General features: G+C 37.3%; 1 protein-coding gene across 5 annotated transcripts in view; it reads left to right on the forward strand.

Moving 5' to 3' along the window:
- The window catches only part of step (cytohesin steppke), a 61,191-nt gene extending 33,613 nt beyond the window's left edge, over positions 1-27,578 (forward strand). For all 5 annotated transcript variants that reach the window (XM_028313039.1, XM_028313036.1, XM_028313038.1 and 2 more), the window contains exons 3-9: positions 11,457-11,589; positions 17,138-17,336; positions 19,380-19,641; positions 21,418-21,536; positions 22,640-22,751; positions 24,472-24,602; positions 25,310-27,578. In XM_028313039.1, coding sequence (XP_028168840.1) covers positions 11,457-11,589; positions 17,138-17,336; positions 19,380-19,641; positions 21,418-21,536; positions 22,640-22,751; positions 24,472-24,602; positions 25,310-25,448 — 1,095 coding nt within the window. In that variant the 3' untranslated portion in view covers positions 25,449-27,578. The remainder of the gene's footprint in view (positions 1-11,456; positions 11,590-17,137; positions 17,337-19,379; positions 19,642-21,417; positions 21,537-22,639; positions 22,752-24,471; positions 24,603-25,309) is intronic.
- Positions 27,579-27,947: the final 369 nt, after the last annotated feature.

Consider the following 27,947-nt stretch of genomic DNA (forward strand, 5'->3'; position numbering starts at 1 on the left):
AACTTTAGAGAGATAAAGCACCCCAAAGATCATAATGAGGCCCGTGACGTAAACCCTTGCTTAAAAATGCCGCACGTTCTAACGTCGTGCGCAACTTCAACGCACCATAACTATGTAATTATTTGTTAGATTGATCAAATAAAAATATACGTGTCCAATATTTTTTGATATTAAACATTACGGACTAAAAAANCCACCTCTAATATAGGTATAGAAAGTTTTATAAATAATACGAAATGTGTTATGCAAGTACGATTCGTTAGTCACACTTCGGCTACATAGTTTGTTGTTTATAATAACGATATGGTTCAGTCGAGCATTACGGATTTAATGTAATTAGTTACGTCTTCCGAATGAAAATTGAATCGTTTCAAAATTCGTGACCGTCTTTACATTTAATTTTTTGTAAGCATATTGTATGAAATAATAGGCACATTAAAATGCCAGTGTTCGCAGTGCAGAGTATATTATTTAAAAGCTTCATTATTGTTTACTTTGATAAGAGACAATTCTAAAAAAAATATTGTGAATTTGAATCTAACTAAACTCTTCCAAGATGAATTTGCATTTGTAAGTTGATACGAACTTTATTATTATCGTCAGTAGCAGACCTAAAAGATAGAAAGAAATGTTGTAAATTGACTTCGGTTACAAAGAAATAAGTACGGCTAGATCCGAACAATTCGTCTAGACGAGACAAGGCAGATCGAATGTCTGCAGTCGGCAATTAATCTTCTAGTCTCTAGATGTAAGGGCCCATCCGAGATCCCTTTGAAGCTATCTCGGCGCAGGATCTTCGGCCAGTGAACGCAGATGATGTAAACGACATTCACTCCGACCTTCACTTGGCAATCAATACCTACACTTACTCATGTGCATTCAACCTTGCTACCTAGGAATTTTAAATACCTTTTTTATCCGACTATGATACATGCTGTATCAACACGACTGTTTGTCTTACGCTTCAATGCTTACCATCGTCGAGTTACTGATACCTTTTCCCAGAATACTGGAAATCATTATAATTATCACGATTCTGAGATATTTATTCATCAAACAATCTAGCTAGACTTAGAGAATCCATAGTACCTATTACGATGTCTATAATGTCGATTCGCAAATAAAAGACGTCTCTAGCTGATAAAACGATATTGGTGAAAGGTTCATTTACAAATGTATAAGATAAGCGAAAGTAAATATCCAGCGTTGAATACTTTATGTAATACAAAACCACAGAATTGAAATTAGAAACTTTATAAAAAATATGATACCATTGAAAGCCTTGATGTAAGTTAGTCTAATTGAAAGTTTGGTTTAGATTTCTGAATCGGCTAAAAGTTACCTTTATTATTGAAGTTGTCAAAGGGTTTTCAAGTTTCCTACCCATTGAAACTTATTTGAATGACTTCTATCGCAGTTTAAATTGCTGAATAATAATGTCTGTAAAGTAGAATGGAATGATCGTGTGTCAGCCATCGTAGACGCATAGATCACGCGCCCATTGTGTCGAAACGACCGGCGAACCACGAACCCTGATCTGTACCACGAGCTATTGTGATATTTGCCTCGTGTATTGACAGTCGCACATATCTCGTATTCGACTTAACCGGATTGTCCTTAATTACTTGTGAATGAATTGGACTATGAATGACCAGATAACTAAAAATCACCGGAAATGAGTTTTATAATATCCTCATTTGTTGATGTCATTTGATTTGAAAGCGTGATCCGCGGATCAAAGATTCGCACACTTTCTTTCTGAATTTAAATTATGCTTCTAGCATCTGTCTGTAGGGACACAATAGGGCTGCTATTCTAGTTCCATAGTTAGATTTGTTGTTCCAGGGCAATTCAGCAAGCTCGTTTTCCTAGTTCTAGAGACACCTGTACACTTTGTGCAAAAACTTGTCTAGACGGGGTACCCTAAACGGCACATTCCGCGCCTATGCTCTGCAATGTATTGATACAATTTAAAATACGCTCATGTAATTGTGGACCTTATTGTTATGTACAATCAGTTGATGTTGCCTCCGTCACGCGTCAGGGTGCAGGGTGACATTCCGCCGGGGGCGACGTCCATAATAAGCCATCTCTACAATAACTTAGTACGGCTGTTCTGGTCGCAGTCAGGTTGTTAGCAAATGTGTGCCTGACTAGAGGTTTAAAGTTGCGTTTATATCTTTTAGTTATTTATCGATAGATCCATGATAAGATTGCATTAATAGTCAATTAAGTAAGACTATTCGATAAGAGCCAGACGAAATAAAATCAACTTTTCTAATAACCCATTTCCAATTATAAATTCTCCCGATCTCGATTGAATAAGAGATATCATACTTTCTCTCCTTGATGAGAAAAAGATTTGCATGAATAATATTATCACTACAACTTATAGCTCTCTCAGTGGCTACTTAATTACACACATTCTGCACTGAAAAACGTAGTGCGATCAAGCACGCAACGTCATAATTAGGTCCTACAAGAATACTCGAAGTCTTCAACGCACTCCTAACATTCGCACGTACCTATGCATTTTCCTACCTGTATGGTAAGAATACACGAATACATTCGTTCGGGTGTCTTTGAGGATGGATAGTGAGTGTTGCTTAATTTAATTGTCTAAGCTAGTGTTTGCTCGACGTCTGGGGATGCTCGGCGAACCGCAAATGTTGTTAACTTAGCCGGCAGCCAGACCGTGGCGGCTGACCGCGCCCGCGGCTAACCGGCATTGTGCACATTGCGCACTAGTGTGCACGCAACACAATAGCCCACAGCAGTGGGAATATCTAATCAACCGTCCGTACTTGGAATAACACAAATAACACCCGAAAGTCCAAGAACATTCGGATATTCGTCTTCATAATGAAATAAACCATTTCCATGAAAAAACCCTTCGGAAAATTCATCCCGAATTGTACCTTGGTTGGTTAATAAGTTTAAATTAGAGTTATTGTATTCGTTCGCACTTTGAACAACACAGACGTTCCGAAAATTATGGCTCTATGATCATTTGGGTCTTGTCCAAGAACATTTGATTATTCGTCTTCAAAATTAAATTAAACGTTTTTCCACGAAAAAGCCCCTCGGAAAATTCATTACGAATTATTGCTCCAAGTTGCTTAGGCTAGTTGGGTTCTAAGTATATTTACTTGAGAGTATAGCAAATAATATTTATAGCAATCCGCATAATTGTTTCATTGTTCACCAGGCGGACCTTACTTGCTATGCAAAATAGTGGCTCGTTTTATTACGAAACTCATTAAAATGGCTTGCATATGTTTATGAACTTGGTCACTACCAGGGATTAATTTGCATATACATATAGCATGCGACTTTTTCTTTGTTTTTCTTATTCGAACAAGGCATCTAAGGTATAACGAGGAAGTAGGTATCTCTGGTGTGACGCAATTTATTTATCTCAAATAACTTGTCTTGATTATTGCTACTACGTATTGGAGTTCGTTTTGGGCAGCCTTCGGGAGTGGACGTGCGCAACACGTGCGCTCCAGACGGTCCGACCCTAAAATTTAAAGGCACTTACAAAGCTCTATGGCGTTTGACGCCGACGCGACGGTGAAACCCAAATGTTCTAACAGTGAAAATTACCCGAAATCATAGTCGCGATTAACTATTAACATAGTCAGATGTGTAAAAATTAGTGGTATTTTTGAGTGAGAAATACTGTAGGTGAGAAAAAAGCTTCGAGTACACATCAGCACAGCGCCTAAGCTAAAAGCCTAGAAAACTAATCCGACGAAACCCGGTGAGATCTTTCCTTATCTTTCTTTCTTTATAAATATGTGGTGTCAATTATCTTGCCAAAAGCACCAAAGCAAACGCATAATTATGATCTAGTATTTTCATTTAAAAATATGTAACATAGATCGCAGTTTGTCAAATGAATAGCTCTAACTTTTTTATTAATAATTTTGATACATACAGATTCTACATGTACTCTACATATCTATGTATTCTACTTCTTGCATGTCATTATAGTAAGTATAAATAATAATTGATAACAAAGAAAGATCCCTACAAAACTTTCACCAAACACATTCTATAAAAGACCATCTATTGCACAAAATTTCAAAGCGCGTACCAAGAAAGGTCAACATCTGGTCGCCATAAAAAGTTTCCAAAAGCAATAAATATTTAACTTCACTATTGCACTACCATTAGTAGATGGGCAGTTTAAACACATTTGCCACGAAATACACAAATAAAAAAAATTTAAACAACAGAGATCCTTTGCTTTGCAAAAAAACTAATAGTCACATCTGCATGTCGTAAACCATTCAAAAGTACAACTCATACAAAAAAAAGAGGTGGCCCGACTAACATTTTGTTGAAAGCAGGTCAAAAACAAAAGACTTGACAATACAAAATACAATTAACACCGTAGTCATAATTCACTAACCCTCTAGTTATAAGCCCCTTTTTACAGCTAAAAAATGAAGGCATACACTTTAAAAACTACCTGGCGATGGAAAATATCGACTTGGAGAAAGATCTTACCAAATCAATGACCCTATGTATCCCAGACTTGATCAAAAAGCGGCCAGACAAGATCTTGTACATTTTAACGAGAGAAATATACCTAGTGGATGAAACAAGTGAATCACCAATCAAAGAGCAGACCAGATACCTGGAAAATCATTTAAGAAATCTTGAGCCTTAAAGAATCAGAATTTACTGCCATATTTACACATGCGTAGATAAATACTATCAGACAGAACATCAGCTTACCGGAATCGGAAAATTGAAAGAGTAATCGAACATACTACAGTTTTAAGAGACTTAAATGCACTCAGAAGTCTAGGAATTTTGCAAAGGGTCTTCATCATAAACAGAAGATAGATACTCCGCCTAAAAAACTCATTTAATAGCAAGAAAACTCAAAAATTGGAACCAAAACCATGCCATTGACCAATTAATAACGAAATCCTATAAGAACCACAAAATATTCAAATCGATTGGAGAAACTACGTATTCCAATAAGAAACTTCAGATCGCAAGCAATTTAACCTACAGTGTACACACAGCTCAACAAGCTCTGCTGCAACCTTGTCGGAAAACGGATTTCAACCAGAAAATTTGAATCTAGGTAATTAGATTTTTTTCAATGAGAATACATACTTTCACCAAGAGCATAAGAACCTAATCCAACGAGGCAGTTAGCATTTTCTTTTGCCTCGAGAGGACAATATCATGGATATCTTGAAGACATCGAAAAATAATTTAAGTACTAAAAGAAATTAAAAATATCCACCGAAAAAAAAAATCCACGAAAGAGTGAAGAAATAAAAACCTAATGGAAACGATGGAAGAAACCCAATGTATTAATCACCCTGCATAAAGATCATTGAACTAAAAAGAAATCATACTAGATTACACCAAGGCGAACCGTTTAATGTTAGGAAAATATGAACGCGCTCCCAAAAATGCCGTTTTTAGTGACCCGCCGTCCGCTTACCGCATCAAGCACAATCCAAGAAACGAAAGAGAGAAGACTAAATTAACCCACCATAAAATTATATAAGAAAAGCAGCACAAGAAACACTAGATTATGGAAAAATTATGTCAAAAGACAGCGAAAAAGACGACAAAAACCCAGAACCGCATATATCGACGGAATAGTCAAAAGTGCAAACAAATCAAATAATCGAAGAGAGAAGATTTATTTAGCCCAAAACAAAAAACAATAATAAGAAATATTCGACTCAGGGAAAACAGACAGCAAAGAAGACGACAAAAACCCAAAACCACAGTTATCGCCGTAGTAATTATTTAAAAAAACCCAAAAGAGTCAAGTTTTTCAGAGGTTATGGATAAATGGAACTAAAATTTAAACATCTACTATCCAAGAAATCGAAAAGAGTGAACTCAATTATGACACAAATAAATTAAGCATAAGAAATATCTGACCCGGAACATGTGAATAAAGAAGACGTCAAAAACTCAGTAGGTATCTACCTAACACAGACCTCAGGAGAAAAATGAAGATAACCTAGCAGCAGTACAAGAACCAAGACATCTCACCAAAGGCCAGACCGCCCGTCTCATCACAGAAACGCTTAGTCCTACCAACGATATGAAGTAAGAAGCATACAATTGGAAAAACAATGAAGCAAGTCTTGTAGCAGTAGAACTAAGAAAAACCAAGCCGCCTTACCAAAAGCCAGACCGCCCATCGCATTGCATCAACGCTCAGTCCGACCACCGATATCAAGAAAAGAAGCATAAAATCGGAAGAACAATGAAGCTAGTCTTGTAGCAGTACAAGAACTAAGAATAACCAAGCCGTTTCATTAAAAGCCAGATTAAGCTAAAGAAAAGAAATACAAGAAATATTTTACCTGGAGGAATATATAGGCAGAAAATAAGACGATACAATCGGGACAACAATGAAGCTAGTCCAGCAGTAGTACGAGAACAAAGAATAAACAAGCCACCTCCCACACCAAAGGCTAGACCGCCCATCTCATCGCACCACGCGTTTAGTCCTTCCAACGACACTAAGAAAAGAAGTAGAAGAAATAATTAATCTGGAAGATACAGAGACGACAAAAACTTAGTACCGCAGACATCAAGAGAACAACGAGGCTAGTCTAGCAGCAGTACATAAATAAAATAAATAAATAAATAAATAAATAAATCTTTGGACAATTTCACACAGCGCCAGCTAGCCCCAAAGTAAGCAACTTAATGCTTGTGTTATGGGTGCTAGCTTGACGGATACACTACTTATATACTTTTTTTTTTTAAATACATACCATATTATACATAGTAACACCCAGACCCGTCACAGAAATTAAAATTCATCATTTCAATTTCTGCCCGGCCGGGAATCGAACCCGGGACCTCTCGGCATAGTAGTCCGTTCTGAACCACTACACCAAACGGCCGACATGAACCAAGAACAACCAAAGCCATCTCATCAAAGGCCAGACCGCCCATCTCATCGCATCAACGCTCAGTCCTATCAACGTTAACCCGTCTTTACCTATTTTCCTAGACCAGGCTCAGGATGCATATCTACTTGGTTGTGGTCGACCGGTTGCGGTTTAAAAGACGCAGCGGCTAGTCGGCCGTCCTCTCCCATCCCAGAGCGTGTCTTTCCTTAAAATCGTGCCCCCTGGTATACCGGTTTGACCGGGACAGGCCTCGTCCTGGCTGGGTCGGCACTATCGTATCGTATCGTATCGTTGATTATTGCTACTACGTATTAACATGGCCCCTTGAACTGGTTGACGCTAATTGATAAAGTATGAAAAACATTTTAGAGTATTTTTGCGAAAACATAGTATAAAAAATATAAATAACTACTTATCTATCATTGTGGCAAGGACTGGGTAAACTGGAAAATCCTCCAAACTGGTTTTCCGTCCAATATATTCAAATGTGTTTGCAAATCTTCCTTTTTCATTAAAATTCAATGCCAGTCGTTGTTTGTGTTTACCCACTGTTTAGGTTATCAATATACGGTTTCAGTTTAGCTGCTCATAATTCTAATATAAGCAGCAACTATATTTGTTTTTGACGGAAATATTAGTAGTGAACGTCTCATTTTCAATGTTCTTGTATTTTATTTTGTGTTATCCACTTAGTTTCCCTATCCCATGAGTCGAATGTAGAATTTATCAGTATTATTACTGTGTTAATTTATATTCAAATTAAATCGTTAAAAATCGGTTTGTTAGCTTATGGCAGTAAATTACCATCAATATTTCCACGAAGTATCGCATTACGGTTCTCACACGTGCGAATTTAGCAATCACATTGGTGCCTTGAGCGGATTGTGTATAACCTGATGGATTATACAACCACCATTGTTTGTGCTTTAACAAATAATCCAATTTGCCGCATTTGTATTGGTATTAATCGGATCAAAATGGTATACCATTCAGATTTCATTTCATTAATTTCTTTGGAGAATTTTACTCTGGAATACGTATGGTCTCTGAGATGGTTTTTTACTTTGTTTCGTTTGCAAGTTTAACCAACGTAGATGTTTTTAAATTTTACCGAATTCGCCTCTCGAAAGAAATCCTCTAATTATTGCTCCCTTTCAAGCCTGGTGGAAGTATTCTCTCAACGCTGGCGTAATTCAATTTCTAGCGAGCACTCGGTACGATAATGAAACATTGTTTTAAAAAACTTTTAAAATATTGAAATGACAATTTTGCCTTATTAGCCACGGCAAATTAAGAAGCATTCATGTGTGATATTTTCATGTTAAGTATATTAAAAATAGTAGTTAAAATTGGGCGCTGTCAATTAATACAAAAGTGATTTATTTGTCTTTTTTGTTGTTCCTCAATACAATATATCAATTTAATAACAGGTTTCTGATTATATTTATTAATCAAACAAACACTCAAGCTAGAGTTAGGGACTTGACTTTGTTCTTTTTCATAAAATATTTTTATGCAACATTGTCACACGTTTCCACCTTTCCACAAAACAACAGTTTCACATTGTATTGTTGATATTCAGGTATTGTAAAAAGTCCCACGTTGCGAACAAGTGTTCCCAAATCACGACGCGGGTGGCATTCTGATACCTTGGTAGAGTCTCATACCAAAAATTCTTAAAATTTCAATCAAAAACAATAGCAAGAAACACGTGTAACGTTGAGCAGGTGATCTAGTTTCTGACTACAGAATTCCATCGGTCTAACTGGTGCAACAGTTCTTACTGGTACATTGTCATGCGGTTTGCCTTGTGGTCGCGCGACTTGCTCACGTTTGAGACTTATTTCCATTTCTAATAGACTGCTGAACAAATATGTTTCTAAAAAAACATAATGTCGATGAAAGTTAGGGGTACAAACAATAAGTAAACACAGGGCATTCTCTTTTTTTTTCGTATGTATGACGGCACATCTTGGTAATGGTAAACAATGACCTCATAAACAGTAACGTTACGAGTAATTTTGCTACAAAAAGTACAGTCTGATGTACATTGTTAACTACAGAAGAATACCCCCATGAAACTATGGATTTTGAATACGAGCTTGAATGAATAGGGCTTCATTTGGTTTCATTACATTCATGCAAGTATTAAATAAGTAGAATCTCAGCTAGAATGTACAGCCAAGAAATAAAACCGACTCCAAAAAACCTACACTAAAAAGCAGAATAATAATTACTAATTATAGCCTGACCAGGAACATAAAAACCTTGGCATAGAGGCGCGTCAATTGCATTTGATAGTGCAACACTGAGTACAGTCGTACCTGTGTTAAATTAATAGGCTAACTTTATGTATCAGGATTCTGGATTACGGGCTAATTTGATATTTTCATAAATTAACGAAAAAATATTATTATAGGTAACCTGGTTTAAATAAATTAAATGAAACCATCAATCGAGTTAGTAGGATTTATTTTATTATTCGTAAATAATCAAATTCAGAACTTGAATATTCAACTGCAATGCCTGCTCATGAACGCTTCAAACTCGGTACTTCTTTCCCAATTCCATAAAATTCAACACTTAGAAAGTGACAAAAAACTTAAAAATAGGTAGTTGAAACAAACCACAGCTAATTTTCATAGTGGACTGTACTATCAGGCCTGGCTCACTCCGCGCGGTACATCCGATAATTACCTACAGCGAAGCGCCCCGCCGCACGGTGGGCTGATATTAGAGCTTCATAGACTTAGCGTCGCTCAAAAATCAAGTGCCAAATTTTGAAAAAATAAATATGCCAATGTGTTCCTTTACCAAAAAGGAATATTTTATGTTATGTAACGTTTCTTGATAAAGTTATTATTTAATAAGTTATTGACAATTTCCTTTTTTTTTGTATGGAGCTCAACATTTATTTTTATTTTATTCGTTATTCTTTTCCATAATGAATGCATACTTACCTACATACGTACCTCATTACAAATAAGTAGATTAATTATTTTTTCACTAGACAGCAACCCTAACAGCGTAAGAAGAGTTCAGAGGCACGCGATAGAAAGAGATAAAACTTGTAGGTGAATAAAATTGTAGGTACGTAGTGCTGTGCGAGCTGAATTCCACTGTATCGCGTCGTAGCAAGACTCGCATTTATTTAAATCGTCTTGCGGAGTAATCCTTCTGTACCTGTACTATTACTTATTCTGTGGTACTATACGATAAACATGTCAGTCAATTTGACAACCTTTGTCGGAAACATTATTCAATGAAAATATTGTCCAAACCCTTAGTATTTCTCTTCGACAAATACTTTAACACATTGTGAACCACTTTTCTTTCACGACTGTAAAAATATTTTAGCAATTTAATTCACACATGATTGATACTTCTGGAGTCGGTGCCAAGATTATGAAACATGTAAAGTTTGCCTGCACCGACTCCAAAAGTATCAATCATGGTATACCTACCTCGTTTCAGCCAAATGACGTCCACTGCTGGACAAAGGCCTCCCCCAAGGTTTTCCACAATGAACGGTCCTGCGCTGCCCGCATCCAGGCTAATAATTCATCTTCGAGCAGTGTGTGTTGCCAGTGTTGACATATGGATNCGATAATACAAAGAAATCTATATATATAAAAATGAAACCCGTTTCGCGTTGTCACGGCATCACGTGTGAACGGCTGAACCGATTTCGATAATTCTTTTTTTAAAATGTTTGTGGAAGTCCAAGGATGGTTCTTACGGAAAAAAATATTAAGAAAATCTCTACGCTAAGGCGGTACGAAGTTCGCCGGGTCAGCTAGTTTACAATAATTTAGTTACGTATCGCATTTTATGAAACAAAAATACATGAAAAAGCTAGGGTGGCAAACAGGTTTTTGTATGAAAGGTAAAAAAGGACTATTTTTAAAATATCTAAATATTTGGTAATAAGTAAGATTATAGCTATAATTCTTCGTTATCTTAAAGATTAATATTCATCCTTCAAAATTGTGTGTGTGTTTTTTTTGTGTGATGATTTATAAATATAAAACTTTTGAACTGTTTCAAAGCACACTTTTTTTTTTCAAAATGTACATTTTTTTTGAGAAATACTCAATTACTTTTTTTTTGTATGGAGCTCAACATTTATTTTTATTTTAGTCGTTATTCTTAATCTTTCTTAAGAAATTGCTTTTTGTATTATGTAATGCATCATATATTATAAGCTATATTATCACCAAGGGACGAATCCCGGAAACCCTCGGAACATTGTCATTTTCGACTTTAAAATAAAAAAAAAAAAAAAAAAAAAAAAAAAAAAAAAAAAAAAAAAAAAACATAAGGGTCGAATTGAGAACCTCCTCCTTTTTTTGAAGTCGGTTGATAAAAGAAGCGAATATCTTTGAGAACATAATATTAAAATTGTGAGCAAAGCTCCGCCGTTTGTTTTTTTCATAACAAATAAGAACAAAATGAAATAGAAGCCAGTAAAGCAACGCGCTCTTATTAATATTCCGTTGTATGTGTTCCTTTATGTTATAGCATTTTTTTTGTTTGTTACAGCAACTCAAAGATGAGCTCGGAGAAGTGGTTGCCGAGTTGGAGGCCTTGGACGGCCAGGAGGAGTGCAAGCAGAACAGCAAAGCCAAACAGATGAGCATAGGCAGGAAGAAATTTAATATGGACCCAAAGAAAGGTCAGTCTAAAATCACATTTAATTTTATTAGGCCAGTAGAATTAAACACAAAAATTGATTAAATCGGAAATAATTCCTACAAAAGATTTTTTTGCTTTAATGGCTTCATTGGTTGCCCATTAAGACTCTCCTAAGTTTTCGACTTCGACGGAGTTGTGCTTAAGTGGTGGGGGCCCCCGAAAGGGGCGTTTTTTCGGTTTTCCGGTTATACCGCGTAAAGGACTTACCTATCGAAAAGTGGTCTTCATGACGGTTAAAGGGCACTTAATCCTGCATTGAATAAGACCAAATTCATATGTTTTGGACAAACCGTTCTCGCGCTAAAGTTTGGCAAAGTAGAAAATATACATATAATTAATGACCCTCTCCACGTCCAATGGCTTGTTACCCACATGCTTCCAAGCCTTGTAAAGGGTCGCCTTAACCAGTGTAACCCTAACAAGGCTCACGAGTTTGATTCGCTTATCCTTGTTCGTCCCAGCCGTTCCTTAACTGCGGTTGCTGCACCTCTTCCTGGCACTCTCCTGAACGACTCTGTGTTACCTAATGTGGCTGCCCCTCTTCCTTGTACCCTCCTGTACGATTTCATTGCTTAGCCATATGCCTGGTCCAAGGTTCGACGCCACAAAATCAACTTCGTACGCGTGAAAATAGTTTAAATACTATTTCCCGTGCTTGCAACATTTTTCTTTACTGCTTCGCCTCTATTAGTCGTAGAGTGATTGTATATATCCTATAGCCTTCCTCAATGTATGAGCTATTCAACACAAAAATAATGATTTCAATCAAACTAGTAATTCTTAAGATTAGCGCGTTCAAACAAACAAACAAAAAACTCTTCAGCGTTTTAATATGAACTTGTTGTTGTTGATTTTTGGCATCGAACCTTAGACCAGGCATAAGGCTAGACAACGTAGTCATGCAGGAGGATACAAGGAAGAGGGGCAGCCACAGTAGGTAACACAGAGTCGTTCAGGTGAGTGCCAGGAAGAGGTGCAGCAACCGCAGTTAAGGAACGGCTGGGACGAACAAGGATAGGCGCATCAAGCTCGTAAGCCTTGATAGAGTTACACTGGTTGAGGTGGCCCTTTTCAAGACTTGGAAGCCTGTGGGTAACAAACCATTGGACATGGAGAGGGTCATTAATTATACGTATATTTTCTACTTTGCCGAACTTTAGCGCGAGAACGGTTTGTCCAAAACATATGAATTTGGTCTTATTCAATGCAGGATTAAGTGCCCTTCAACCGTCATGAAGACCACTTTTTGATAGGGTAAGTCCTTTACGCGGTATAACCGGAAAACCAAAAAATGCTCCTTTCGGGGGCCCCCACCACTTAAGCACAACTCCGTCGAAGTCGAAAACTTAGGAGAGTCTTAATGGGCAACCAATGAAGCCATTAAAACAATAAAATCTTTTGTAGGAATTATTTCCGATTTAAAAGCTAATTCTACTGGACTATATAGGCACAATAACGATTGGTCTTTGATGGTCAACAACTAGCATCATTATACCGAATATTCGTATTGCACTCGTACCAGCCTTGTATAAGGAAACCGTTATCTCAACATAGGTGTAATTATTATACAAATTTATTTGTGACGTGATCTCATCATCATGCTACTAACTTCTGCGTTAGTTCTATTAATAACATCCAATAACAACTCTTGTTTCTCGATAACACCTGGATTATTTATGAACCTATACATTTTCCTGTTGCACGTTTCCAAAGCTGAAATTATTGGCGTGATTTGTTAATAGTTTTCATTTTAATTGATTTAGATGCCTCATGAATTGCGTGTTTTTGTATCAAATATTTATAATAATTAAAATAATAGGGACAAATTGATTGCACTGCCCATTGCGTGGTATGGGGGCAGGTGCACCGTTCTCACGGTCGGTCGGCATGTCAGCATACACGGAAAATTGTTCTATTCCTGCACTTTTATGATTACACCTGCCCAGCCATACAACGGCCCTTGTGTGGAATCCCGTAAATTATTGCGTCCTGCGATACAATCAAGAACACACTTCATTAGTATTACTTTTACTAGGGTAATTTGCGTGTAGAGCGACCCTTGTTTGATAAAATAAGATGGTGAAATTCCTCTGATACGGAAATTTTAATTGACCGTGGTGCCTGCTCGTTCATTAACGACATTGCGACGTTTGTTTCTTTTTATTCTAGTTAATTAACGTCGCTTTGTTTGGCAAATTGTTAATTAGTGAATGTTGCTTCTCAAACGTTAGCCGTTTGAACATTAAGTAACGCAAATCTAACTTTGTTTAAAGAGTTGAAAATTTACAATGCTAAAGACCTATTGACCTCTCAGTAACTCTTCTCTACATGGCTGAAAAATGCGGATATTCAACTATTTTAAAACGAAAATGGCTGCTCGCTGACGCAAAGACCAAGACGCCTGTCTGTTTCATTTAATTTTGTTACTTTATTACGCACTAAGGCCTTGTGGTCGCCGTCCAACTGGGATGGTAGTTTGATATCTCATTTCATTTGATGCAATTTGCAATATCAATCCTTGACTGCAATCTCAATAATTTGCGGCGGTGACCTTCTTGTCGATGTATTAATATTAAACTCATTACGTGTCGTATTTGGTTATGGTAAACTTTTATTTAAGGTTAGTGACCAGTGTTAACATTATGTTGGTAGAGTGGCGTTAAATAAATACCAGCCCGCACCCATGACTGTATCGGTGACATCATAATGCTCAACATCATTCAATCTATTCGTTATGGGTCCTTTTCAATCACCAATTCTGTGAACGTGCCCACTTGCCTTATTGTGCTCGTTTGCATAGTTATTTACATAGTTCCAGCTACATTAGTAATGTTTCCGTGAGTCCAGCGGCAAATGTATGTAAAGTGGCGCTTGCGTGTTCTCACTAAGGCCGTCAACAAAGTCTTTCACACTAGGTAATTAGGTCACGAAGACAGTCGTGAAGCGCTCTGCCTGTATACCTACTTCAGCTCCGTTCCCATTCAACCACTCTCCAGAAGAACTCTCAGATCTCACTAGCTTTGTATCGCACACTCGTCGATTCCTAATGACGTCGACCTAAAGAATGTTCAAAGATCCACAACTTTCAATCGGATGAAAGTGATGAATATTTCCGTGCACGCTACCAAGATACGCTATTTCTTTTCAACAGGCTTAGACAAAGGAACCATGCTTTGGGAATAATCAAATCGTCATTCGGTTATACACATCGTGATAGTATTTCATTTCGTTACAGCCGAGCGAGGCGTGCGTGCGTGAAATAATAAATCTGTCTTAGTTTTTATGAGACCAGCTTCCACCAGGTTTTGCTATTTTATTTTATAGACTGGATTTACCTGATTCTATTTGTAACTGAGTCATCAACTTGTCACTTTATAACGGTTATGTTTGATTAACAAATTAATGAAACTTATTATGAACTTTACATTCCTCTTCGATATTAAAATATTCTCAATATTATCGGGATTCAAATTACCTTATCATAGGCATTACAAGCCCAAGGTGATATAGCATAACCCACAATTCCAAGTGTGATCGTCTGCATATGCAATAGGCATGCATAATTCAAATATTGCTCTACACCGGCACGCGACTTCGAGGGTTTCAATCCCCATGGGATATGCATAATTGCATACTTTTAAAAGTTCAACTGCGGCATTTTATAGTAAAAACTTAAAAGACGAAGCCCAATAACAGCAATGTATTATTGCTCATTAATCACGTAAGTTCACTTCAGCGTTGCGACGAAAAACCTATGTCAATTTACTTACCGTGACGGTATAGTAATAACTAATACCATAGCCATCAACAACCTTCTAACAAGCTTGTTATCAGATGGTTGACGTCATCCGCCCGCACGATTCCTTTCTTCTCGCGACAGCGATATAACTCTAGATGCAAATGCAGCCATCTGCAATTTTGCATGCTCTAACAATTTCGCTGCCTGCACATCAGAAGTCACAAAACAACTTGCACGACTTTGTTGTTCTTGTTACATCCATTTCTTCTGTCACACGGAAGATAAATTGCTACTCTTCCAATGATATCAAGGATAATGACTTCGTAGTTTTCTACGAATGAAAAAGTGAAGGTAATAGTTCCAAGATTATTGGCAAGCGTTGATGAAACGAGGACAAAGATAATTTTGTAACGAGTAGTGTACACTATTACCAAGAACATATTTGTTCTAGCTAGCTATTTGCTAAGGTTACCTTCATAATATTACATGCTATACTTAAAATAATTACAATAATTCTATGATCCTACGAAGACTAAATTTATGTGTTTCATGGCTTTTACCTTCGTCTACGTTAAAATATAGATAGGTATGAGTACAATTTTCGGACTTAACCAATCATCCCTAAATCGACTTTACCTTACCTACACTGCGATTGCAAAAACATCGTTCGCTGAAACACAAATATTATGATATGCATAATTTTGCGCGTAGGAACCATGTTATTTATAACTTTAACATTGATTTTGTGAAGCAAAATATGATTAAAGGTTCTACCAGTTACACGAATAATAATTGAAAAGTTTCTTACGTAACGAGAAAGGGTGGAGAGAGTTCCATACGCATTCAGCTAAAATTATAAATTATGTAACATTGGTAGTTAAAAGGAGTGAATGAGATCTCCTTTTTGGGTTTATAAATAAAATCAGAACCTCCATTGAAGAGAGTTGAAATGGGACCCGTTTATCGAGCTGTCGCGTGGGCGAGTGACGTCATTGGCAGACGTAGGTTATGTCTACGTAAAAAGTTCGTGAATCGTGATGTCTCGTCGGAGCTATTGTATTATTCATTAATAATTATTGACGACATTCAATCTATGATACCCTTTTCCAAATAGGTCGGAATTATCCGAAAAAACTCAGCTACTAAAATAAATGAAAGGCAAGCAATAGTAATTTTACAAAAATTTAGCGCAACGATCTAAATAATACAATTTAACTTAAAGATTTGATTTCACCTACAGCAGAACCTGGAATTATGAATTCATATGTAGAGCTAGAGCCTAAGTTCTAAATAAGTAGTTCTCGTAACCAAAGGGATGCGAAATACCTTTGTTTGACGACCTGAAACTCTCATAAGTGGAGCGGCTTGCTAAGGCCATAAACGGTAAAAACCGAACGGCTCTCTTTCCTGTAAGCACTACTGTACTGTACGGCGCTCTTCTAAGCTTTTAGCCCACTCGAAAACTACCCCGCATTCAGCCTGATGCATTACTCAAGAACAATAGGTATTACCGTGAATTTTAAATGTAATGCTTTCAAACAATTTTAAGTAACTTTTAATGTTATTCGAGTTTTTGGTGTTCTTTTTATTGAAATACCAAAAAGCATTTCAGTATCTTTTGACACTAAAATGATTTTCATAACGCTTAGGTCAGTAGCTCTACACTTTAAAACTAGAGATTCTACGAGGATAGAATTTAGACATGACCTCTTACATTAATGTTTTTTTTTCTTGATACAAAATATTGGTATTGATAACACATGCTTAATTCCGAATTTGTTCTTTCCAGGTATCGAATACCTGTATGAAAATGGACTACTACAGAGGACACCAGAGGATGTAGCACAGTTCCTGCACAAAGGCGAGGGTCTCAGCAAAACAGCGATAGGAGACTACCTTGGGGAACGCTCAGAGTTCAATGAGGCGGTGCTCAGAGCGTTCGTGGAGCTGCACGACTTCACGGATCTGATACTAGTCCAGGCTTTAAGGTCAGTTACTTCTTCGCCTTGATGGATGTTCAACGATTTGACGTCTCCCTTGCATTGAGATGCGTTTACCGGACTACTATGCCAGATGGTAGAAGAATTCAGAGAGAATTGTGTGCATGGACTCATTTTTCTTCGTACTGGTCTGCATGTTCTGATTGTATTACATACATCCGTTCTCTGGTACCCGTAATAGGGACTAGATGCCGCACTTTTTATTATATTTTTGTTATATTCGTAATTATTATGCCTCCCTTCACTATTAGGGAGGTTCTCCCACGCTGCGCGATCTCTAATCGAGAACATATCGATTGGCATTTAGTGTTTTCATTCAACTTCAGCTTGATTTTGCATACCTTTCGTTCTTTTACGGATCATGACTTTCTAACGTGCCTCAAGATAAGACTTTGATACTTTGTGAACGGGTTAGTTCATGCGGTATCCTTGTAGTTAGCAAAGATAGGGCGAGGGGCTTAACAAGTCGGGAATAATAGGAGACTTCCTTACCGCGCGGTCTAAGTTCGAAGACAGTCGGTGGGTACATAACTTCATAGAGTACTAAAGCGGGCCAGATTAATTTTGCTAAGTACCTACAAACTTTAAATACAAATATTGCCACAGGTTAATAAACTTCAGTTAATATTATTGCTTGTTAATAAATGATTTACGATACAATTTATTATATCCAGACGTAGCTGTATTACAGCAAGCTATTATCTCAATCGAACGTATCCAATCAAATCAAAACCTGAGCGGTAGTTGCTACCGAATGTGTAAAAAAACAATTACAGCACGAAGTCGACTCAAAGATTTATTGATATTGTTGCATTATTAAATTTAATTGTTTTTTTAAGTGTGCTCTGTACATAAACATCGCCCGTCCATCTTTTTGTTACGAAACAACATCTATTGTAAATAGAGTCATCGCCCCTACATAGCATATTTTTGAAATATGATTTTCCTGTTGGTGCAAACAGTTAATTAACTGAACGAATAATGATTTCCAAATAAAAAGGTTCAAAACAATTCTTGGAAAGTAATTGTGTAGTTAAGGTATCTGTGTACTTGGCAAACAAAGAGTTAATATTTTGGGAGCGAAATCTTACTAATTTCCGTTGCCTTGAGCGCTGAAGTCTGAAACATCGTTATCTCCGTGCGTGTGGTGAAATAACGCCTACCTTGAGAGTTGAGAGCGACATGAGTACAAAGTTGAACATTTGTAAGCAGCGTTGTATTTTATTTGGAAAATATCATTATACTAAATTCACCTATAACTTCTGGAAATATTAAGCAAGAAAACAACGTGTATGTAACTAACCAATAACCATACACCAGTGTAACCGCGCGATTGAAAAATAAAAAAATAAATCGTTTATTTACACGTTAGGCCATTTTTAAATGATATTTACTACGAATCATCGTTAGTTCTGGTGCTACATGTTACTTTTTAATTGGACATTTTATCTATAAACTACGTTGTATAATGGAAACTACTGGACAAAGTAATAGCCGTTGTTGCTGCAATTTCAAACAGTTAATGATGAAGAAAACGGAAACGGGAAGAGTGTTATTTATTTTTATTTTTAAAAATAAGTTGGATACCTAACTACAATATTAGTTTGTCGCATTCGCGGTATTTTAGACATTCATCATCATCATTTCAACCACAGGACGTCCACTGCTGAACAGAGGCCTCCCCCAATGATTTCCAAATGGCCAATTTGGTTGGCAGCGGCCTGCATCCAGCGCTTTCCTACCTTTATAAGGTCATCTGTCCACGTGTCCACCTTGTGAGTGTACGGTAAAAGATGTTCATCATCATCTCGGCCATAGGACGTCCACTGCAATGCTGAACATAGGCCTTGATTGAGAGACATGATTTTCATTGGTAGCGGCCTGCGTCCTTCCTGCTTCCACCTTGTGGGTGAAAGTCCTACACTGCGTTTTCCAGTACGCGATCTCCACTCCAGAACCTTGCTGCCCCATCGGCCGGCATCGGCATAAAACATATTACAGTAGCTTAATCTCTACTCTTTCACATTCCAGACAATTCCTATGGAGCTTCAGATTGCCGGGCGAGGCTCAGAAGATCGACCGTATGATGGAGTGCTTCGCGCAGCGCTACTGCCAGCTCAATCCTGACATCTTCACGAATGCTGACACGTGCTACGTGCTTAGCTTCGCGATCATAATGCTCAACACCTCGCTACACAACCCCAGTGTGAAGGACAAGCCCTCGCCGGAGCAGTTCGTTGCTATGAACCGGGGGATCAATAATGGCGGCGATCTGCCCCAGGAGTTGCTCTTGGTGAGTGGAAGCCTTTAAAACTACCCGCAGAATACAGACTTTAGTCGGCCGATAGTTTAGTACGCTTCTAAATTGTATGAGGACTCGACCAATACTAAATCGGTAGTGTCCACAATTACAAACATACTGTGAGCTGAGTGTGAGTTTACATCAAACGCGCTCACTAGTGAGCGCGTTTAAAAAATGTATGAAAATATCAGTTTTTGAAAGTTTCCCGCTAGGGGCGCTGTACAATCCGTCATACATTTAATGTAATTTTTTGACGCGCTCACTAGTGAGCGCGTTTGAAAAAAAAACTCACGCTAGGCCCTCTGGTCTACAGCTCGTCCCAACGTAGTCTTTAGGGTAATATTCTATTGCTACCATCTGCCTGCAGTGGAGAGACTTGTGTTTTATGTAGCGTTTTGTATGCCTGTATTGAGATCAGGATCAGGACGAGACGCAATGGCTTTTCCATTGTTGTCTAGAACAGCGGTTCCCGAATGGTGGTCCGCGGAACCCTGGGGTTCCGTGGAAAGGCCGCAAGGGTTCCGTAAAAAATATTATCCCACGTTTCGTGACCGACGTTGTTCGCTCGCTCCGACTTGTTTACGCACAAGGGAGGGGCAGGGCGTGCGGGCGGAGTAGTACGGGGGTTTCGCTAGGAAAAGTATAATCAATTAGGGTTCCTTGGCAAAAAAAAATTGGGAAACCCTGGTCTAGAAATTCAACTCAACCTTATTCCAGTTGTAACAAAGACGTGTCACGAACTTTTTGGCTACTTCGGGTGTCACGAACTATTTAACGCTGAATGTGACCATCCCAATAGTCCCAGTCCACCGTAGCCGACTGTACCTAATCATCAAAACAGTAAACTGCGGAAGACATAAACTTATTATAATTTGTCAAGTCTGATACCTACTTGAATAAAACATTTTAATAGAAAGTAAATTACTTATCCTTGTATAATCATATAATTCTATGCAAAATCATTATGTAAATAATAATATCCAAACATTTGGCCAAAACCCAAAATATACAAAGGCATTAATTGATTCGCTGATTAAACTTTACTTAACAAACATGCTCAACGTCAATACGTGATGTTAAATAACAAACTGATATCTGTGCATAAACATTAACACAGTAACGGCTGTCAACAGCTCTTATCAATAACGTGCGGGTTCAGTGATAATAGTTGAGTCCAAGATGACATTAATATGATCTTCAGTCTGAGGAAATTGTTGTTACGACCTACACCATTATTAAGTAACCGCAAATAACTCGCGATTAAAGTAATCTACTGTTAACTGCTTAATTGTTCTCTATCTGTGGTGAAACTTATTACTGAGGATGTTATATTGCCTTGTGTTAATAAACGCTAAAATATAATTGAAAATGTCCGTGTTCGGTTAATAGGTTTGTTGATAATAAATTATGTGGTTTCTCTGATTTATTCGAGGTTGATGGTTCTATGTAAGGGTTTTGGCTTGGTTGTTAGAAATCAAAAGTGTAGATGAATGTGGGAATTATGTATATTTATATTGTTTTTGAAAACAACTAATAAATTACGGATAGTTTATTATTTTTATGATGGCCATTTTATTTTATGTATTATGAAATACGATCATGCCTTTTAATCCCATTCGTCAACATTATGATTGCATTGTCTTTTTACTGCAATGTTTTATGACTATTAATATTTTTTTTAATCCCATCTGTCAACATTACCGTTACATAGTCCTTTTGCTACAATGTTTTATGACTATTGCTAATTGTTTGTGTGGTTATTTCCAGTCATTATACGAGTCTATAAAGACGGAGCCCTTCAAGATACCAGAGGACGACGGCAACGACCTAATGCACACTTTCTTCAACCCGGACAAAGAGGGCTGGCTATGGAAGCAAGGCGGCAGGTATGTTACTGCTGTTTTCTACAGCCCATCAGGCTTCACATTGTGGTTGCAAAATTGTATTACCATTTACCACTACATAAACATGATGGCCTTTAGCTTGTTGCGTCTTTGTCGGTACATAGATAAATATTAGACTGTTTTTGGTAGCCCCTAGCAAGTAGATTATAATGTAGTTCTAGCCCTTAACTCAGTCAGTGCCTGAAGTGTAAAAAGATATACAGGGTGGAAACGATAAGTGATCTCACTCGATTATTTCTAAACTATACAAGATATCAAAGCTGGAAACATTGAATTTTCGGATAGATCCCGTTTATTCTGTAACCTGTTATTAGTACCATTTGAAAGAGCTCATGAAGCACTTTCAGGATCAGTAACCAGTTTTTCTATATCTGGTATAGTTTAGAAATAATCGAGTGAGATCCCTTATCGTTTCCACCCTGTATAGCATTTTGTGATGGTCAATCGTCAGCTGGACTTCAGAGGTGGAATTGTGTAAAGCAATCAATCGTTATCATTTGACGGTTCATAACGTACGATAAAGTCAGTTAAACAAAGCGTTTGACAGAATAATCGTACGGTATGAACTGTCAAATGATGATAGCACATCAGTCATACCACATTTTTGTTGTTACAACTACATTTATACGATGCTGTCGGCCGTCCATACAAGTTTGACTTAGTTTCGTACAAAATGTTGTGTTCATTCAAATTGGTTCAAGGATATGATTTTGATATTTTTTACCACAAAAGTAATATTGACGAACTAAATACTCTAACCAAATGATTTATGTGTGCTTTTTTTATCTTTATTTAACTATCTTGGAGGCTCTGTAAACATTTCATATCAGACCAAACGGAAAAACCAGTAAAGATATTTTTAAATTGTCAAACACAAAATGTGTTTATTTGTGTCAAAGCAAACAATTATTAAATAATAGATGCAGATATGAATTTTTCGCTATATTACGTTAAAAACATTTTGAAAAATCTTATGACTGTAACTGTCTTGAATATTCAAGGCATTTTATTTGCATAAGCAAACAAGTAATATTGAATGTGTTTTTGAAACAATTTATTTACATAAATGTATTGTTATTTTCCAGATACAAGTCATGGAAGAGACGGTGGTTTATACTGAACGACAACTGCCTGTACTACTTCGAATACACAACTGACAAGGAGCCGCGAGGCATCATTCCATTAGAAAACATATCCGTGAGTATTGTTTAATATTATACAAAAATCAACGTGTTAATCTACTACACCAATATTATACAGAGGAAATATTTGATTGTTAGTTAGTATTGGACCGATTTATAAAATTATTTTACCATTGGACTCCTAAATTATCCCTGGTGAACTTATATAGGCTCTAGTAGAATATTTTCAAAAAGGGCGATAAGTAGTTCGCCGGGTCAGCTAGTGATAAATATAAAACAAGTTACTGTTCCCTACATTTTTCCTGTATTTTTGGGATCAAATTCAAAAATCAAAATCAAAAATATTTTTATTGAGCCATCCATTATTCTTACTAACTAATCAACAAAAACATAACTTATCAGTAACTTGTTAACACATAGTTTTACATAAATCAATCCATCAATCATTCCCTCTTACTCAAATCTTAAGCTATTGATAAAATATCTGAAAATATAGAAACTGCGATTATCTTGCAATCGCTAGTTAACAAATTGTATTAGAAGTAAACAATTAGTAGTAATTTGGGTTATGATATGTTACGCGATCGGCTAACAATTTTACTGAACTGTGAGAAATCGAAAATGTAGCTAATGGCCAATTTAAGATTCATAATAGTTATGTTATTTTAAGATTCATGATAGTTATTTTAACATTTCTCTTAAAAGTGTTTCGTATTCAATTTCTCCAATGTCTGTGATGCAACATAATAGCGTTCTTTGAATTCCTATATGAATATATTTCTATGATATAATACAAACGTTTCTTTAGATAAATCGCCCACTCAACTCAACTCAAGGGTACACTCATTTGGTCGAAATTTTTCGTAAAATCAGTTCGTCTAACTGCAGCAGTGAGTGAACTAACTGATGCGTGATCGAATCAGAAATGAGGAGATCCGTAGGAGAACCAGAGTGACTGACATAGCCCGCAGAATCGCTAAAATCAAGTGGCAGTGTTCGGGGCACATAGCTCGAAGAGCTGATGGCCGCTGGGGCAGGAAAGTTCTTGAGTGGCGACCACGAGCTGGAAGACGTAGCGTGGGCAGGCCTCCCACTAGGTGGACCGACGATCTGGTGAAGGTCGCGGGAAGTACCTGGATGCAAGCGGCGCAGGACCGGTCTTTGTGGAAATCCTTGGGGGAGGCCTTTGTCCAGCAGTGGACGTCTTTCGGCTGAAACGAACTAACTGCAGCAGTCTAAAGGTGGCAGTTTGCGTCGCGACAGAGACAAGAGAAGACCACGATTACTTGACTTTAGGGAATGTATAAGCATCAGAGGGCTTAGTTTGAGTTTACATCAAATGTCGTCACTAGTAAGCGCGTAAAAAAATTATATCATTTTTTACGCGCTCACTAGTGACGGTATACGATATGTATGACGGATTGTACAGCGCCTCTAGCGGAAACTTTCAAGAACTAAAATTTTCATATTTTTTTTAACCCGCTCACTAGTGAGGACGTTTGATCTAAACTCACACTCAGCCCTCAGTTCGCCAGCAAGACAGAGACCTAACTCAAGTAATGGTCGTCTATCTCTTTCCCGAGGCGAACGGCAAATTTTACCGCTAATATTGTCGAAACTGCTTGCTTACAAGTCGCTCTAAATATCGTACGCCTAAACAACCTTTATGAGTATAAGAATAGGATCTAAAGTCCCTCACTTGTTTATCCTCACGCCTAAACAACCTTTATGAGTATTGGAATAGGATCTAAAATTGTTTGCTCGTTTATCCTCAGGTGCGGTGCGCGCACGACCGCCAGAGGCCGCATTGCTTGGAGTTGTATGCGAGCGGCGGCGCCGACCTCATCAAGGCGTGCAAGACCGACTCCGAAGGCAAGGTCGTGGAGGGCAAGCACACCGTCTACAGGTAACCACCACAAACTTAACAACTACACGTACTTTATGTTCAAAAACTAATAAGGCTGAGTTGCACCACCTTACTTCAATCGTAACGATAACGATAACCGGTGTTTTTGTATGGAGTTTGACAGATTTTTGACGATTGTTATAGTTAAAGTAATTTAAAATAAACAAAATCTTGCAAGCACCAACTCTGGAAAATAAAACCCGCAGCAAGGTTTTGAAGGGGAAGCCGAAAAAGACTTGTTTTTGTGACGTCAAACATCAGCGAGACTTCATATGTGCTTTAGACTTGTAAGCTTTGTCATGTCATATGTCATTCCCTCACTTGTACCGCTGGCCCTAAGAGCTTTCTGTTTACCCTATTCTGTACTCATATAAATAAATATCAAATAATGTAAACACAGAATGTTCACAGGCTCACTAGCGCCACCATCTTTGCAAACAAAGCATGTTTGCTTTTTGCCATTAGGAATGGTCAATCTCTAATACTTAGCTTTGCTACTAGAGAGCAGCATTAGTGAATTATAAGATTTAACTCCTGATTCCACGTTATATTAGAGCTGAATCTTGGTTCAGTTATGTAAAGACGGTTATTATGAGCATAATCATGGAACTACTTTATCATAGATCTGACCAAAAGCAACTTTGTGAATCAAACTGAAAAAACTTCTAAAACAACATAATAATATTAACCGCAACAATCTATTTCAGAATGTCAGCGTCAACGGCGGAGGAGCGAGACGAATGGATCGAGTGTCTGCGACGTTCCATCAGCCACAATCCCTTCTACGATATGCTCGCGCAGCGCAAGAAGAAAGCGCAGCATAACGCGCACTCTGGCGCACACTAGCTCTCGTGATAGTGTGCTAGTGTGAATAGTGAGCCCACGGAACGCTGCCAGCCTATGCTCGCAAAGCTACCTCACTTCTGAAGCTCTAAAGCCCGTTTTCACCATCAAACCCTAATTTTTAAGTGACCCCTATGGTAACATAATAACAAGCATTTTGTTTTCATAGGGGTCATTTAAAAATTAGGGATTGATGGTGAAAATGGGCATAAAGCTCTCAAACCACCTCGACGGTAGTTCGACAATGGCGACAGTATACACGTTGACGAGCCATTGAGAACACGCTGTCCGGTACAGCCGTCTAAACAGTGATTCGAGTGACGTATCTGTGTAGTTACATAGGCTGGGACTATGGACATATTTGTTCGGTTGCGTAAGCGTTGAATCGTTCAAACTGACAATTGCGTAAACACGAAGTACCTTGCGGTATGAATCATTGATATTTTCGATTCTAGTCGTGATCATCTAGAAGAATCGAAAGGTTGTAGCCGTCTTATGGAATGAATGCAAGAATTTTCCATTGTGGTCCGATGAATACGTTTGCGATCGATGTACATCTACAAGGAAAATTACTACTTAGATATTTATTGCAGAATTGAGGTGCTGATTAAAACGCATTCACTCATTTCGATTTGATAAAATGCAATGCCGTCCTTTTCACATCTTTCTAAACTTTCAAGTAGACAGCTCGCCTATTTGAGCTATCAAGCAAGAAGTTTAGGGAATGTATTTCACGATCAGCCCCAAGTATGTATAAACTAAGGTTGCACACCCATTATGCTCGCCAGAAATGATTCAAATGATAAACAAACCTCATGTTAATGTGTTTGCTACCTTAGTCTATAATACTTTTAGAAAATCTTTATAGGATACGCCTAATACCACCGAGGCCTAAAGTGATAGATATCGTTTTGATGACACCTAAAACAATGTTTTGATCAATTTACATACAAGCCTAGGGCTTATCTGATTAGATAACGCTGTAATCATGCCCAGGCAAATTGAAAAACGGCGTTCATCACAGATTATACCATTCGAAAATGATTTGACATCAGTGATTAGTAGTCAGGTTTCATGATAATGTGATATTGAGGGTCATGAGAGCATGTGGTAGAAATAGACTAGCGTTAGTGCATCGTGCATATCATACGCAGCGCTCGTCGGAGCAGCTTCATGGCTGAACGTTATTGCTGTCCATGTAAATAACGAATGAAAGACTGAAACGATATAAGGCATCTTAAAACATTGATTTATCAACCTAACGCTAACTTATGTAGGTGTGTGTACTGCCAATATGATTATTGAAAATGTGAAGTAATTTTTAATTTAATTGAAATATTATTTAATGCTTCCGCTCGTTGCCTTGACAATAATACGTTACTTGGCATTACTAGCCGACACGTGTGAATGTGTCGATGGGTTTTTGTATTCAATGAAAGTATTACTTTATCGGTATATGTAATGTGAATGAATTATTACAGAATAGTGTAAAAAATATGTATAGATTAGTATAATCTAGTGTAAAGTAATTGCCATCGCTTTAATCTTATGAAGATGTAAATATGGTTTAATTTACCTGAATTATATAAAGTAAACAGTTTTCGTTTCCTAGAAGAATTTTAGATAACATTCCTGTTTTCCAATAGTGATTTATATTTATTCCTCTCTAATTCTATCTGAGCCTTCATTTTCCAGTAATGTAAAGTGTATTTCTTTATATTTGTATATATTGTCGTCTCTCTTTCTATAAGATTATAGAAAATATTACTGTTTTACCGATTGTCTATGTTTACGTTTTGTATGTTCAAGCGTTTTAAATATTAATGTATTGAATTTGTCGGCTTGTTGAATTGTTCAATGTTCGTTCATGTTTTGTGGTATGCTTAAAGTTAGTGCAAGTTCTGTCACAATGAAGTAAAGAGGATATCGAATGAGCCATATTTGAGTAGCACGGTATTTGGTTGATGTTGAATTGCTAATATTATGTTTTGTTGGGAGAATGGTGCCTAAAATCAATCGATCTGTAACTAGAGTAATTATTAGAGTTAGTATCGTTAACAAACGCGCTGTATATTCGCCACAGAAAATGTTAATTTATCTCAATCGTAATGTTTTATATGACAACTGATATTGCATAATAATAATGGTGTTGTAAATAATTTTGTAAGAAAAGGAATATACATAAATATCTTTATTTAATCACTCGTTTTTTTTACCCTCCTTTTCAGGTTTTAGGTTATCTTAAGCCCGTTTTCACCATCAATCCCTAATTTTTAAATGACCCCTATGGTGACACATGACAGGAATTTTGTTTTCATAGGGGTCACTATGGTGAAAATGGGCATTAGTCTGGTCATCGGCGAAACTAAACGCGGATCATTCCTGAAACGTTACTAAAGGCTTGCAGAGATTTACGAATTCTCACAAATACACTCCAATTTTTTTTTGGGATGGACTGGGACAGCATCAAGAATACATTCCAAAAAACTCGAAATATTTTTG

Source organism: Ostrinia furnacalis, unplaced genomic scaffold (genome assembly GCF_004193835.3).
Source record: "Ostrinia furnacalis isolate ACB-3 unplaced genomic scaffold, ASM419383v2 OfSCF4125, whole genome shotgun sequence".
NCBI lineage: Eukaryota > Metazoa > Arthropoda > Insecta > Lepidoptera > Crambidae > Ostrinia > Ostrinia furnacalis.